The sequence below is a fragment of the Nanorana parkeri genome, unplaced genomic scaffold, assembly GCF_000935625.1.
Source record: "Nanorana parkeri isolate BGI_ZX_2015 unplaced genomic scaffold, ASM93562v1 scaffold1135, whole genome shotgun sequence".
Classification (NCBI taxonomy): domain Eukaryota; kingdom Metazoa; phylum Chordata; class Amphibia; order Anura; family Dicroglossidae; genus Nanorana; species Nanorana parkeri.
In genome coordinates this window covers 335978-350494 of record NW_017307403.1, presented here as the reverse complement: position 1 = coordinate 350494, position 14517 = coordinate 335978, and the positions used below count along the sequence as shown (strand labels likewise).

Here is a 14517-nt window from a genome sequence, read left to right as displayed (position 1 = left end):
GGATTTTTTGTTGCTTTGCGGTTAGTGGCCTGTGCACAAAGTGGACATGAAGTTAACATGGCCAGCCTAAATATACCAGTGCCACCTCCCAAATTTGTAAGTGGTTTGTACTGCTATTTATGATATATATATATTTTTTTTTTTTGCTTAGCACTTTGGCAGAATGTTTACATTTGAAAAGACAAGTTATCAGAAGTTTTTTAAAATTCTTTTTTAATAAAGCTGAATCAGAGGAAAAAACATTGCTTTTGCAGTAGGTCCTCCAACGCACTCCAATCTTGGCTGCCTGATATCCTGGGTGGTCCTCATGTACAATGCAGCACTTCCTCAGTGCTTGCCCTGTCTCTAAAGACTCGCTCTGTTGTGTAGGCTGAGCAAACCGAATCATCTGGAGCTACCTTGCTATTTGCACCACTTGGCGCCTTTCAAATTTCCTGCTACCGCTAGTTTTACTGTGGATTGGGTTATCACTGAGGAACTTAGTGATAACCCAACACTGATGTTTTCAGCTAGGTGGAGTGCCACTATCTCGGGTTCCTATCTGTCGCAGACCTTCCAGGCTTGTCCACAGTTTATTAAGGATGTAATGTATCTAGAGCTGCAGCTAACGATTATTTTCAAAAATCGATTAGTTAGCAGATTATTAAGTTCGATTAATCGGTTAATCGGATAAACAATTAAAAAAAAATAAAAATGGCTCCAGTGATGGACTACTAGTTTGTATTGAGATTGTAGTCCATCACAGGAGCAAGCTTGGAGCGGTGGGAAAAAATTGTGTGGCGTGCAATATAGTGAAAAGGAAAGTGTAAATTTATACAGCACAATGCAGAATATCACCAGCTATAGAGGACTACAACAAATCCCAGCAATAGTACATTATAGCTGGCAGTATTCTGCATTGCGCTGTATAATGTATTATTGCTGGGATTTGTAGTGCAGAATATCACCAGCTATAGGGGGATACAACAAATGCGGCGTGAAGAGTGTGGATGCGGGCGGGCGGGTCTGGCAGCGGCGAGCGCGAGGTGGGGAGGAGGTGCGGCGCGCAGCGTGTGTGGAGCCGTGAACAGGGCCAACTGATCGGAAGCCGATTAATCGATTATTGAAAAAGTTGACAACTTTTTCAATAATCGATTATGTCGATTTAGTTGTTGCAGCCCTAAATGTATCGTTGGTTGGCGCCACCATGTACCCATAGGGCAATCAGGATCTCACACACGTTGCTATAGTGATAATGTTGTAATTTATTCAGCAACAGGCATCACAGCCAATGGTTGCGGACCATGGAAGAGTGATGCAATAATATTACACATAGAGCTTAAATAGTACCAACAACCAATAAGACACGAGTACAAAGCCATCATGTCAGAATGACTTCATAGCCCACACCACACTAAAATGTGCACACAAAGTGTTAACTTTTAGTGTGGGACGATCTATGAAATCTTTCTGACAACAGAGCTTTTTACTTGTCATTGTGTGTCATTTCCTTAGGAACGTGTTCCTCTCAACTTGTAGCCTCAGTACAGGGATGAGAGCTTCACCCATGTATGTGTGCCTTAGGTCCTGCATGGCAGGTAGAGTTTGTCGCTGGAGGGCCCTGTTCCTAATTGGATTGCCAGCAGGCTGAACACACATTTCCTGCTGCAAGTATCCTCTGACAGGAAAGAAGTTTGGCTTGATTACTTCAGGGGACCAATGCATCTGAGGATAAGTCCTTGTTTGGCAGATCCGCAGCCACTTGAAGACTCTAGGGATTCCTTTCCTTGCTCTGGCCTTAAAGTGCGACTGAAGAACCAATTGTTTTTTTTAAGTTTTGGAAAGAGTTGGAAAGGATTAGAACACCTGTCAGGTTTTTATTGCTATCTGTGTCCCTGTTAGAGAGATTCACTTTCTATATTTGTCCTGGTGACCATTAACTCTGAAAGTGAAAGAAAATCCCAAAGTTTGGGTTGTCATCAGAACATGAATAGATGGGAAATCTTCCAGTGGGGACTCTAGTTCTGGTGACCCTGCTGACCATCCCTCTCCTTTGGAGGGATTTTGTGGATGTTGTGGCAATAAGACAGGAAGCGATGGGAAATCTCCCCGAAGGGACACAGATATCAAAAAAGCTGATAGGGGTTATAACTAGGGATGCACCGATACTCGTACTCCCCCAAATGCTGCCAATGCCTAGCCCGATACCGGAACTTCCGGTATCAGGAAGCCGGGCACGAGTCATTACATGCTGCCCGGCCTCCTGATTGACTAGGAAGCCGGCTCCATGCTCCTTCGTCACCAGATGCCCCCTTCTGCCCCCTGGTTTCCAATCAGGAAGCCAAGGGGCAGGTGTTGACCCCCCACCCCGGCTTCCTGATTGGCCGGGAAATGTGTAATGACTTACCACCTGGCCTGATTACCTGGGAGTCGATTAGCAGGGAAGGCGTCTCCATGCTCCGTCACCAGGTGATGAGGGAGCATGGAGCCGGCTTCCTGGCCATTTAGGAAGCCGGGCGGCATGTAATGACTTGCCGCCCGGCTTCCCGATTGGTCAGATCCTTAACGGGACTTGAGGTATCTGAGGTATCCGGTGTCTGTGCATCCTTAGTTATAACACCCCCTTTCTCTATCCAACAAAAAGGTTTTGACTTCAGTTCTACTTTAATAAAGTGAACGCTCTTAGCGGTGCTACTAACATTCCTGTCCCATATGAAGCTTCACTGAATCTAGGTTATAAGGAGTGTTTTTAGAACTGTAACTCCAGGGCAGTTATTAAGCAGGATCCTTCGGGAAGTGCCCCCTAGCACCTTTTGTGTGCCAGGGAGGATGTCTCAGAAGGGGAGAGTACAATAGTGGAGTATAGTAGGAAAATGAGACCTGGGTTGTAAAAAATCTTTGCAGCCTTTAAATTGAAATTCTTTTAAAGTTCCGTAAGACGAAATTGAAGCAAAGTGAGAGACATAGTCTTAATTTGGAGAATAAAATAATTCCTTATTCTGAATATTTGTATTTTTCTCAGAAATATTGAAGTGGTTTGATACCTGTAGCAGACTGGAAATTATGTAGGCTAGTGATCCCAGAACTAACACTTTTTAAAGGAGAATTATGAGGTGAGTGCTTTTCACTCAGCCTCATAATCTGAGCCGACCTGTGACAATGAAACTGTCACAGGTCGGCTAAGAACGGGAGGTGAGCGAACACATACCGGCGTTCGCTCACCTCTCGATCCTGTCACGGCTCTCTGCTCTTCCCCCCTCCCCGCTCCGATCCTCCAGCGCTGATTGGCGGAACGGACGGGGGAGGGGGCAGGTACTGCTGGCTCTGCCTCTAGATAGGCAGAGCCAGCTGTCACTCACGCAGCTGGGCGGATCAGACATAATTGTCGGGATCCGCTTCAGCTGCGGCGTCTCAGTATACCGCGAGCTTCAGCTCGCGGTATACTGTGCTTTGGGTGACGGGAGGACACTATTTTGTGTCCTCCCGTTACCCTTCGGAGAACTATGGGGAAAAGCCCTAACCCCATAGTTCTCCTTTAAGCAATTACAGTAATAGGTTTCTTTTGTGTTTTTTTTTTTTTTTTATCGTTTTAAAAGCAAAAGAAAAGAAATCTGACCATTGTAAGCACCCCTGTCGGTGTTTTAGTTTGCCCCATCCCCTGTAATGGTCACATTTACAAGATAGTTTGATGTTAATCACATGCAGTTACCTGAATATAATATTTCTTGCAATAGTGGTCCTTTTAATATTACATATTCTAATAAAATGGCTAAAAATTAGCACATAATATGCCATGACTATCAATTTCTTTTGTGTTTTGAAGAATGATACCAGTAGTCCCCTTTTGATCACGCCACCGCCTGTTGAAGGTCTTTGGTCTGTTCGGGTAAGTTTTGCTTATATTACACGCACTGAGGATATATACTGTAGCATTTATTGTAAGTAAAATGTCAAATTTTTGGTAAATTTTGTGTTGGCAGATGATGAAAAAATGCACAAGTAATTCCCAGCTGTCAAAATGACGGGAGTTACTGTGTATGTAATGTATACAGCAGAAAATACACTTATTTCTAAAATGAATGTATTTTTATGCAAAGGTCCCTAAATTAATACATCTAGTGTAAGTAGATTATTCATTTGGCACATAGGCAAATATAAATGCAGAATTGAGATTAAGAAAAAATGTGTAGTGAAAAATGTTTTTGGAGATAAAGTAGGAATAATAAATATGTCATGCCCAAATATTTTTTGTAAAACAAAAACTGGCGTGAAAATAAAATGTTTTTGCAAATGATAAACACCCAATGCTGTTTGTTGAACTCCGGGCAGAATTTTTAGGGGGTACAGAAAAAAGTTATACTCGCCTGAACTGTGTAGCTGGCTTGTTCTTAGACCGGTCCCATGTCCCCCTCCTCTGCAGTGGCCTAACCATCTTATTTAAGATTGTTTTGGGGTAACTGCTCTGGGGAGTGTCTTTTTTCCCTTTTTCTTTTCCGGATAAATCAGTTTGTGTTTTTTAAAAAGGAAGGCACTATATATATATATATATATAATGATGTCCACAGATGTCTGTTCAGTACGCAATACATGCGTACTGAACAGACATCTGTGGACATCATCCCGTTATAGCAACCTATCAATAATCATTTTGTCTTCTCTGTACAATGAAACTGTGACCATGCTGTCACTGGGATTTCTGTGACTGGCATAAGTAAGCAGTTAGTGTTCAACAACAATCTACTCAGAACACAGTTTATTTGCAAAACAATGGCTGTGAGCCACTCAGAAGATTCTTGGCCAAAGCAGCCGACAGTTGCACGTGGGCAGTAATGCAATAGGATGTTTAGTAATTCGCTAGAGAGCATGTCTGCAGACATGTAAATCTGTCTTGGTGTTTAGCAAAACACAATTAGGCAATATGTGTACATTTTAATAGATCTTACTTTTGCAGGATAAAAGTATTCAAATAAAAAGCACAGTAGATCCTTCTTAAAACAGAATCTAGATAGCTATGCAGATTCTGTATTAATAATGCTTTACTGTGCTTTGAGCTGGTTCAGTGGTTATCTGGTTATAAATAAAACAAATAAAATTTATATAAATACGGTATATTGTAGTTTGGGGCATTTAGCACAATGGTAAGCGCTACGAGACCACTCTGGAAGCCATCTTTAACATAAAAGAGGACAGTCAAAAGGCCAACAATCCAGGCACTTCACATAATCCGCTTTTCTGAAGCATAACAGCTCATTTGACTTTCACTAAAACATCGTGTTTCTGTTTCACCGACATCTGGCTGTCCCATACACTCCCAGCGTGTTAGTCTCAGGACTTTACTGTATTTCTCCACAAATACAGTCCTCGGTATTGCTCGGTAGCTTTCCTCAGCTCCAAGCCTCTCAGCACTTACCTGTGTGATACTCACACTGCTTACCCCTCTAAAGGTGCACATACACTTTACAACCCTCGCAAGACTTTTGTCTTGCGAGGGTTGTAAAGTACTTTAAAAAAATTTACGATTTGACCATCTTGGACAGAGGGGCGGGCTTACGATGACTGCCCGTTCGGCAGTTGTCGAACCAGCAGGCCACTAACTCAGCGAGAATCGTACGATTCCCGGCGGGTTTTCTAGCCTGCTGGTTCGACGGAAGACGTGCGACCGTACAGTAGAAACGGTCGCACGCCTTCCATACACTGCACGATTCTCGTACGATTGCGGGATTTCCCGCGATTCTCGTACGAGAATCGTGCAGTGTATGGGCACCTTAAGTCTCTTCAACAGGTCTCTTGGGTGTAACCGACCCTCTGGCTCTCCCCCGGTTGTTCCACATGTGCTTCGAGCACGCAGCAGAGTCTGCCTGTGGCCGTGTGCCTCCTGCAACCCACTGCTCCCTGAGTTCTGGTCCAGACTCGGTTGTTCTCAGACACCTGAACAACCTAGACTGGTCATTGGCAACACCTGGCGCCAGGACTAGAGATTCCATCCTGCTACAGTCTGGAAAATCTGGAAGAAACTGAAAAGCCAGCTTCTACCCTGCAAAAGTAATCACATCCTGGAACCTCTCAGCCCCTCTGACAGTTCTGGGTGACACCTTTACAATATATGGCTCCTCTGAACCAGCTAAAGGCACAGTAAAGCTAGACCCTAGTTCCCATTATTCTTTAATGCATTATTCAATTCTACATTATCTTGTCTGTAATAAGCACAGAATATCACCACTTCTTTTTTCATATATATAGATCTATAGCGATATAGATATCTACAGATATAGATAGATATAGCTATAGATATCTATAGCTATAGATATCATTATTTATATATTTTTGTTTATTTTATTATATGGAATTGAATAATGCATTATAGAATAATGGGAACTAGGGTCTAGTTTAGAAGGACAGAAAATAAAATCTACTTAAATAAATCTGGTCTGTCTAGTGTAATATTTATAAGAGTTGTCCCAACCCCAGCTTCCCCCTTCCTTACTTTTCTCAGCACAGAAAAGTCCCCATTTACAGACTCCAGATGGGGGATCATCCAGATCTGACAGGCACGGGGTGCTGGTAGCCATGACTGTGTTTGCCCTCCTGCATTTTTGCATCTGTTGATTTACTAGGAAATAATGGGGCTGTCTCCTCACAAATGGACACACTCTAAAAACTCCATTATTTCATATTCCAATCAATAGCACATGCCCTAGGTCATGAAGAAATCATGGAGTATCGGATGTGATGAATCGAGTAAGTGTCCATCTGGGATCTGTAAATGGGGTTGCTGAAGAGATGGGGAGGGTGATAGAATAGGGCACTTGCACTTTAAAAGGAAATCCACTTCTTATCTCTTCCTAACATTGTTTTGATACCATATTTATTTTATTTACTAGACAGAAGAGAAAGCCAAGTTTGATGGAATTTTTGATAGCTTATTACCAGTGAATGGTTTACTATCTGGAGACAAGGTGAAGCCGGTACTGATCAACTCCAAACTACCTCTGGACATACTAGGACGGGTAAGAGCACTGCTGCCTTTTGTTTCTGTAGTATACCTGTCAAGAGAAAGATGAGACACACATTAAGTAAATAGAAAATATGTTTATCCCTAGCGGTTTTTGTATACTTTGCTTGAAAAGAGAATGAAAGCATAACTTAAGAGAACTATGGCTAAACCTCCTTTTTTTTTTTAACTAATGTACTCCTGTGACCCAAACTCGGCATCTAGCAGACTACTGCTCGCTAAATGCTGACAGCACAGACCCATGCTGGATTTGGGAAGGATCCCAACAGTACTGAATGACAGCTGCCCCTCTAGATTAGAGCTAGCTGTGCCCTCCCTACCCCTGTCCGTTCCTCCAATAAATGCTGGAGAGGGGAGGGAGAAATCCCTGCAGGGAGCCGTGACTGACAGTCAGCGCAGTTTGCAGGGAAAAGACTGTGAGCTGTGCGATCAGCAGTTTGTGATCGCTAATTTATTGATCTATAGAGCCAACATAAGTGACAGCTGCAGTGTCTCAGATCGGCTCTAAGTATTGGGAAGAGTACATTTTTCTCTTACAATACTTCTCCTTTAACTCTATATGTAAGTACAGTGTATATATGGGTGCGATTTTTAAATATTTAAAGGCTTCCTTCCCTCACCCACATGAAACTGGGTATTAACCTAGGGCTCCAAAGGAGCCAAGAATCAGCAGGGAGGATGTGGGGTTGTTCTTACAAGAAAACCCGTCGCTGTCTTGAATGGATATTTCCCTTCCCATCCTGCCCCAGAGTCACACCAGAAAGTAAGAGAAAATCTCCCCAAATGTTTTTCGATTTAAATGTTTTTGATTTACGTTGATTTGTTCTGGGAGGGTGGAAGTGAGACCCTCTAAACTCAGCATAAGCCTCGGCTAAAAAGTATGTTTTTGTATTATTTTGTAATAAAGTCTTTTAAGCAGTGAGACTTCCGTTTTCTTTGGTTGAGCGATATAAATGTACATTTGTTGCTGAAGAAGATACGCTTCCTGCTGTGCAGTCCTCTAAGTTGGGGACCAATGATTAGAGGTTATTTGGAAGCATTTCTTGTGCACCTTGTTTGAGTCATTTGTATGGTTGCAGGTTCTAAGCCACAGTTGCCTAATACAGAAGTCAGACATGTGGCATGAGATGTGCAGGGTAACACAGCACTAGGATAAAAGATGTTTATTTTCTGTGGGCAACAATCTGCTATGCTGTAATGCAACAGCAGTTTTGAATAGTGACATTCTCTGTTATTAATGATGTCGGATGCGGTGATAAAAAAAAACTTGATGTATTAACTGGAACTGTATTTAAAGCCATTTTTAAAAGCCTAAAAAGTTTTTTCCTTACCTATTTTTAGTCAGGTTTATTTAGTTACTTGCAAAAATTATAGGATACTAGGATGACATTACTTTGGAGTGTCAAGTTGCTTATTTTCACAGGTTTTGCACTTTTAAGGACTTTAAACACCTATTCATGCAGAGATCCACCCTTTCACAATGGTACAGGTGAAACTCGAATAATTAAAATATCATGCAAAAGTTCATTTATTTCACTAATGCAACTTAAAAGGTGAAACTAATATATGAGATAGACTCATTACATGCAAAGCAAGATAGTTCAAGCCGTGATTTGTCATAATTGTGATGATTATGGCTTACAGCTCATGAAAACCCCAAATCCACAATCTCAGAAAATTAGAATATTACATGCAATCAATAAAACAAGGATTGTACATAGAACAATATCGGACCTCTGAAAAGTACAAGCATGCATATGCACTCCGTACTTGGTTTGGGCCCCTTTTGCAGCAATTACTGCCTCAATGCGGCGTGGCATGGAAGCTATCAGCCTGTGGCACTGCTGAGGTGTTATGGAAGACCAGGATGCTTCAATAGCGGCCTTCAGCTCTTCTGCTTTGTTCAGTCTCATGTCTCTCATCTTTCTCTAGGCAATGCCCCATAGATTCTCTATGGGGTTCAGGTCAGTTTTCATGAGCTGTAAGCCATAATCATCACAATTATGACAAATCACGGCTTGAACTATCTTGCTTTGCATGTAATGAGTCTATCTCATATATTAGTTTCACCTTTTTAAGTTGCATTAGTGAAATAAATGAACTTTTGCACGATATTCTAATCGGGTTTCACCTGTATATGTCCTAAGTAAAGGCTTCTGGTAAATGTGCTGTACAGAATGTGCATAACCAACTAAGGGGACTGGCTGGGGTTTGGAGTTTGATGACACCTACCATGACCCCATGATCTTATCCAAAGACAAAGTAATTCACCTGAAATTATTTCATCAGGCCTATTACGACCCAGCCAAATTACATATACTAGGCCTATGCTGCTCCTTTCTATGTTTCTGAGGCTGGCGAAGCAGCCAACTTTCTCCATATTCTCTAGACTTAACAGGTCTAGAAATTCTGGATGAAAGTAATCGACCTCAGCTCAGCCAATTTAGGTCTCTCTTACATGTGCAACCATAATACTTGCCTCCTTGGCATACAGAGGGACTTATAAATATCTAATCATGTGAAAACTCTCTTGCGTAACCCTATATTTCTATGCCAGGAAGGTTATACTGTTAACATGTTGGGAGCCAGGTTCAGCTAAATCGAAACAACTGGTTAATTCTAATCTCCCACTATGCACACTGTGTGACATTGGAGAAAATTTAGGGACCCTGGATTAGGGATGCAACATATTGGCCAGAAATTGCACTTTTTGCTAAAGTTTGAAAGTGCCATTTTTGTGCCAATACATCGGCGCATCCCTGATTTCTTTCCTCCCTGCTGGGCGCTGCTCTGTGTCCCACCGGGGAGGAGAGAAACTGTGACAGCCGGCCGAGCGCTGCGGGAGGAGAGCTCTGTGAGCGGCCGGCGTCTCTCCTCCCTGCACCACTCAGCCTCCTATCACAGTCCGGGTTTTTGAAAAAATTTAAATAAAAAACATTTTCGGTTTCGGCCTGACAATTTTTTTTTTTTCGGTTTTGAAATTTCCATTTCGGTGCACCTCTATCCTGGATACTTTCTACTCATACAATCTCTTCACAGGAATCGGATGTTGCATGATTTTGTAGTATCTGCTATATATAGGATATGCTCCTTTTGTACTTATTGTAGTATTTCAATGTTTATTTGAACTTGTATTCCAAAGATTGATGCAGGGAGGACTTTTTATATGAAGTTAATCGTTTTTATTGTGATTGTATTGTACAAGAAAAGCAATGCAAATATCTTTATACAAAATGTATGTGTCAGACCTGGAACAGTAATGATGCTGTCTTTTGACCACAGGTGTGGGAGCTAAGTGATATAGACAAGGATGGACATTTGGACAGGGATGAGTTTGCAGTGGTAAGTCTGATATTACTGCTCGTGCCAAACAGATCACCACACTTTTTTTTTCTGCAGGCAGACATTATTGTGAGTGGTACCTTTCTTCTTTTGAATGAATGATCTTGTAATACTCTGTAGTAAAAAAGAATGTGAACAGTTTCTTTATAAATATGTTTAAATTGTATTAAGTTATGTGTATCTGTTTGATATGAATTTAAAACATCGATGTGAATACGATCATATTCAGAGACATATGTTGGTTGCCACCTTTCTTTCTGAAATGTTCATCCAGTGGCTTTAATAGCTTGTAAGTCACAGACTTGTAACTAGATTGTAATAATGCTTGTGGTCGGTAAGTGGCTCAGAAATGGCAGCCCAGTTATTTCTGCCAGTAAACATGTTCATTTACCACTTCGTGCTCATTTGTAGATTAGTCTTCCCACATTAGAACGTGGATCTGTGTCCCTAATTTAAAGTTGAACTAAAGCTAAAAATACTTCCCCTCCGGTGATTCAGTGCCCACGAGCTCTGTCACCTGCATCTTTGTTTGGTCTTTTTCTGGGTTCAGCACCTGCCATGTTGTGTCCGGAGAACACAATGCTATTTCATGCATGTGTAGCGCTCACCCCCGAAGGAGCCGCTGATTATGAATTAGGCTCCTACCTGTTTGCTCCAGCCACCGGTCCCCTGTTGATACAAATGTAATTGTTACAGTGTTGCGTGACAGAGGAATTCTCAGCCAAACTTGCAGAGTGCTGAAAAATGTCCTGGTAATGAAGGGGGGTGTAACATGCCGGTACTGAAGTGGTTAACTGACGTTTACAGGAAATCTTTTCTGAGAAAACATAGATACAGTAATACCTTGGTTTAAGAGCATAATTCGTTCCGGAAGCATGCTTGTAATCCAAAGCGCTTGTATATGAAAGCGAATTTCCCCATAGGGAATAATGGAAATTCAGATGATTCGTTCCACAACCCCAAAATATTCATATAAAATAATTACAATACTGTACTGTAATATAATACTGTACAAAATATAAAGAAAGATGAACCGATTTCCGGTTACCTTTGTGGCCGGTGTGAGGGGGACAAGAGAGAGGAGGATTATTGAGCAGGACGACTTTCACTATCACTAACGGAATCACTGCTATCTCTTGGCTCAATGGAATCTTTTTCATTTCGTGAAACCTTAACAAGGAATCTATCCAATGTGACATTGTGTTGTCGTTAAAGAGTCTCATCGCTCGCACTGCTACAGCCTTATTCGGGTGGCGCTTTTCTACAAAATTTTGCTCTTATTGCAAGACATTGCTTGTATATCAAGGCAACATTTTTCAGAAATGTTTGCTTGTCTTGCAAAACGCTCTCAAACCAAGTTACTTGTAAACCAAGGTATTACTGTAACTGCTATTTGATGTGATAATACAAAGTGCACGGCTGTTGTGCTGACTCACTGTACTTTAATTTGAAACATATATGCCAATCAGGGAAGTCAGAGTAAAGTCATGTCCATATCTGCATTCTTGTTCTTTATAAGCGATAAGTATTTGGATGATGTTACTGATACCACACATGACCGTTCCCAGGTCTAGTGATTGGCCACTCAGTCCTGAGCACTGTAACATTGGAGAAGTCACATACCCGGAAGCCATGCTCTGTTGCATTAGGAAGAGGCATCAAGGAAGTTAGATCAGGGAGTATACTTTGCTGGCAGGGTTGGACGGGCACTATCAGGTCCCTTTTAAGTTACTGGGTCAACATAACAGCCATGCAACTATCATTTAAAGTGATGAGAGATCAGGAATGACACCTTCCATGTTAGGAAAGGTTTTCTACACCTCTTCACAACAGTTAAGTAACTTTCTTTATATGGACTGCTGGCTAATTTTTGCCTATATAGTGTCTGAGTATTATTCATGTCTTTTGTAGGCAATGCATCTTGTATACCGAGCTCTAGAGAAAGAACCTGTACCAACTGTCTTACCACAATCCTTGATACCCACATCCAAGAAAAAGAAAACACCTACATTCCCAGGAGCTGTCTCTGTGCTTCCTGCTAGTCCGCCGCCAAAGGACAGTTTACGGTCTACTCCATCTCATGGCAGCATGAGCAGTTTAAACAGTGCGGGGAGCTTGTCACCCAAACACTCCACAAAGTCTAGCCAGGTACAGAAAAATATAATTTTTCACCTTTTTTTGTTTTGCAGCAGAAGCAGATTGCAGAGACCTATTTGATTTTTAATCATGTGCTTTTTATTTTTAAGCCTGCTTTGAATTGGGTGGTACATCTCACAGACAAGATGCGCTATGATGACATATTCCTTCAGACTGACTTGGACATGGATGGCTTTGTTAGTGGACTGGAAGTGAAGGATATATTCATGCAGTCTGGACTCCCACAAAATATTTTGGCTCACGTATGGTGAGATAAGTGCGCAAGGCCACTTGCAAATTTAATTGTGTTTTTAAATGAAGTCAGTTCAGTGAACCTAGCCTTTGTTGGGCTTAACTATCTCTCTTAAAGGAGAACTCCAAGCACAAATTTTATTAACCCTTGCAGTGGGTTTACCCCCACACTGCAAGGGTTAAGTGCTAGTTTTTTTGTCTAGGCCAGCTGTCCCAGTGCTCTCTCCTCCTCCTCTGCTGCTGCAGCAGCGATGGTATGTCCCTCGGCGTCCTCACGTCTTATACACTGTGTATAGTCTGGGATATATGCTACAGTCGGGGCAGTGACAACCAAAAAAAGAGGTCCAGGGACAGCCCCCATATAATCCCTCGTTTTCCCTGCAAGCCTAATTTTTTTTGCTATTGTCATGATGGATTATTATTATACAGGATTTATATAGCGCCAACAGTTTGTACAGCGCTTTACAATATAAGGAAGACATAATTACAATACAATTCAGGACAAGATGGTAAGGAGGGCCCTGCCTGTGAGAGCTTACAATCTAACAGGATGTTTTCCCTCTACTGAGAGAAGCTGAGTTTATTCTTGCATGCTCTTTTTCTATGTTCTTCTGGCAAGATAGCTGCTTCATAGCCACTGTGGCTATGCTATACCCCCTTTTTTTTTCTGCAGCTTTCATGATTGGTCGACTTCTCTGCTGAGACTTGTGGGACCATACCCAGTCCCTGCATGAATGAAGCACTGGATCCTATCTCTGTGTTCACCTTGGCGCATTGTATTGTGTTAGCTGAAGGGTGCTGTGCAGATCCAGGGGGCATGGTCCATTAGCCAATGGAGCCCTGTCCCTGAAGACCCCCTTGCAAAAAGCAGGTAGGTCCAGTGTGACGAGTAAAGCCAGGATATCACAGCCATGGGAAGCAAGATTGCTGAAATGTTTGTTTACTAATTCTAATTAGCTGCTGAAAGGTTCTGTGCTTCTGATGGTATTTTGGTCTTTCACTATGATTATAAGTTTATTAAATCCCATTGTCTGAACTCAATTCCATGCTTTTTGTCTTTACTGAACTTGATTTAATTATTTGAAATGTGTTTTAACATTTTAGTTATAGTGGCTAATATATTTATCCATGGCTTAATTTGCAGGGCTTTGGCTGATACGAGGCAGATGGGGAAGTTGAACAAAGACCAGTTTGCACTAGCAATGTATCTTATACAGCAGAAAGTCAGCAAAGGAATAGACCCACCTCAAGTCTTATCTCCTGACATGATTCCACCAGCGGAAAGGAGCACTCCGATACAGGTAAACATACAGTGCCTGCAGTGTGGAATTTATCATCTATGCTTCTTTCTGTATATGTAATTTTCTGTGTAACTGATACAAAATTAGCAATGGTTAACCTGCATTTCATAGTACTGTATTTCTTTCTCATCCATTGAGTGACACGGCAACTTTTAAAATGTTCGGTTATACTGACATGTACTGTAGGATTGGACACTGGCAAACTGTAAAATCATAAGCGAACCTCTAGTATAACTCGTTCAGCACTCAGCTCTACACCTGGTATGCACACAGTGGTGTCACTAGGTTCGATGCTGCAGCCACCTGACCTTTACTTGGCATTTCTCCTATTCATCAGTATGTACATCGGTGTACAGTTGATGGAGCAGTACATGCACAGTAGTCAGGCTATGAAGTTAGGGTGTTCCAATACTGTTTACAGGGTGTTGGGCTCTGCACTCTGTGCTGGTTCTGCAGGTGGGAAAGGAGGGGGGGGGGGGGGCGACTGTAGGGGAC

General features: G+C 41.9%; 1 protein-coding gene across 1 annotated transcript in view; it reads left to right on the top strand.

The window, feature by feature from the left end:
- The window catches only part of EPS15L1 (epidermal growth factor receptor pathway substrate 15 like 1), a 108860-nt gene that overhangs the window by 7607 nt on the left and 86736 nt on the right, over positions 1–14517 (top strand). The window contains exons 4-10 of the mRNA XM_018568089.1: positions 1–96; positions 3803–3865; positions 6861–6986; positions 10274–10333; positions 12245–12481; positions 12580–12737; positions 13866–14022. Coding sequence (XP_018423591.1) covers positions 58–96; positions 3803–3865; positions 6861–6986; positions 10274–10333; positions 12245–12481; positions 12580–12737; positions 13866–14022 — 840 coding nt within the window. The 5' untranslated portion in view covers positions 1–57. The remainder of the gene's footprint in view (positions 97–3802; positions 3866–6860; positions 6987–10273; positions 10334–12244; positions 12482–12579; positions 12738–13865; positions 14023–14517) is intronic.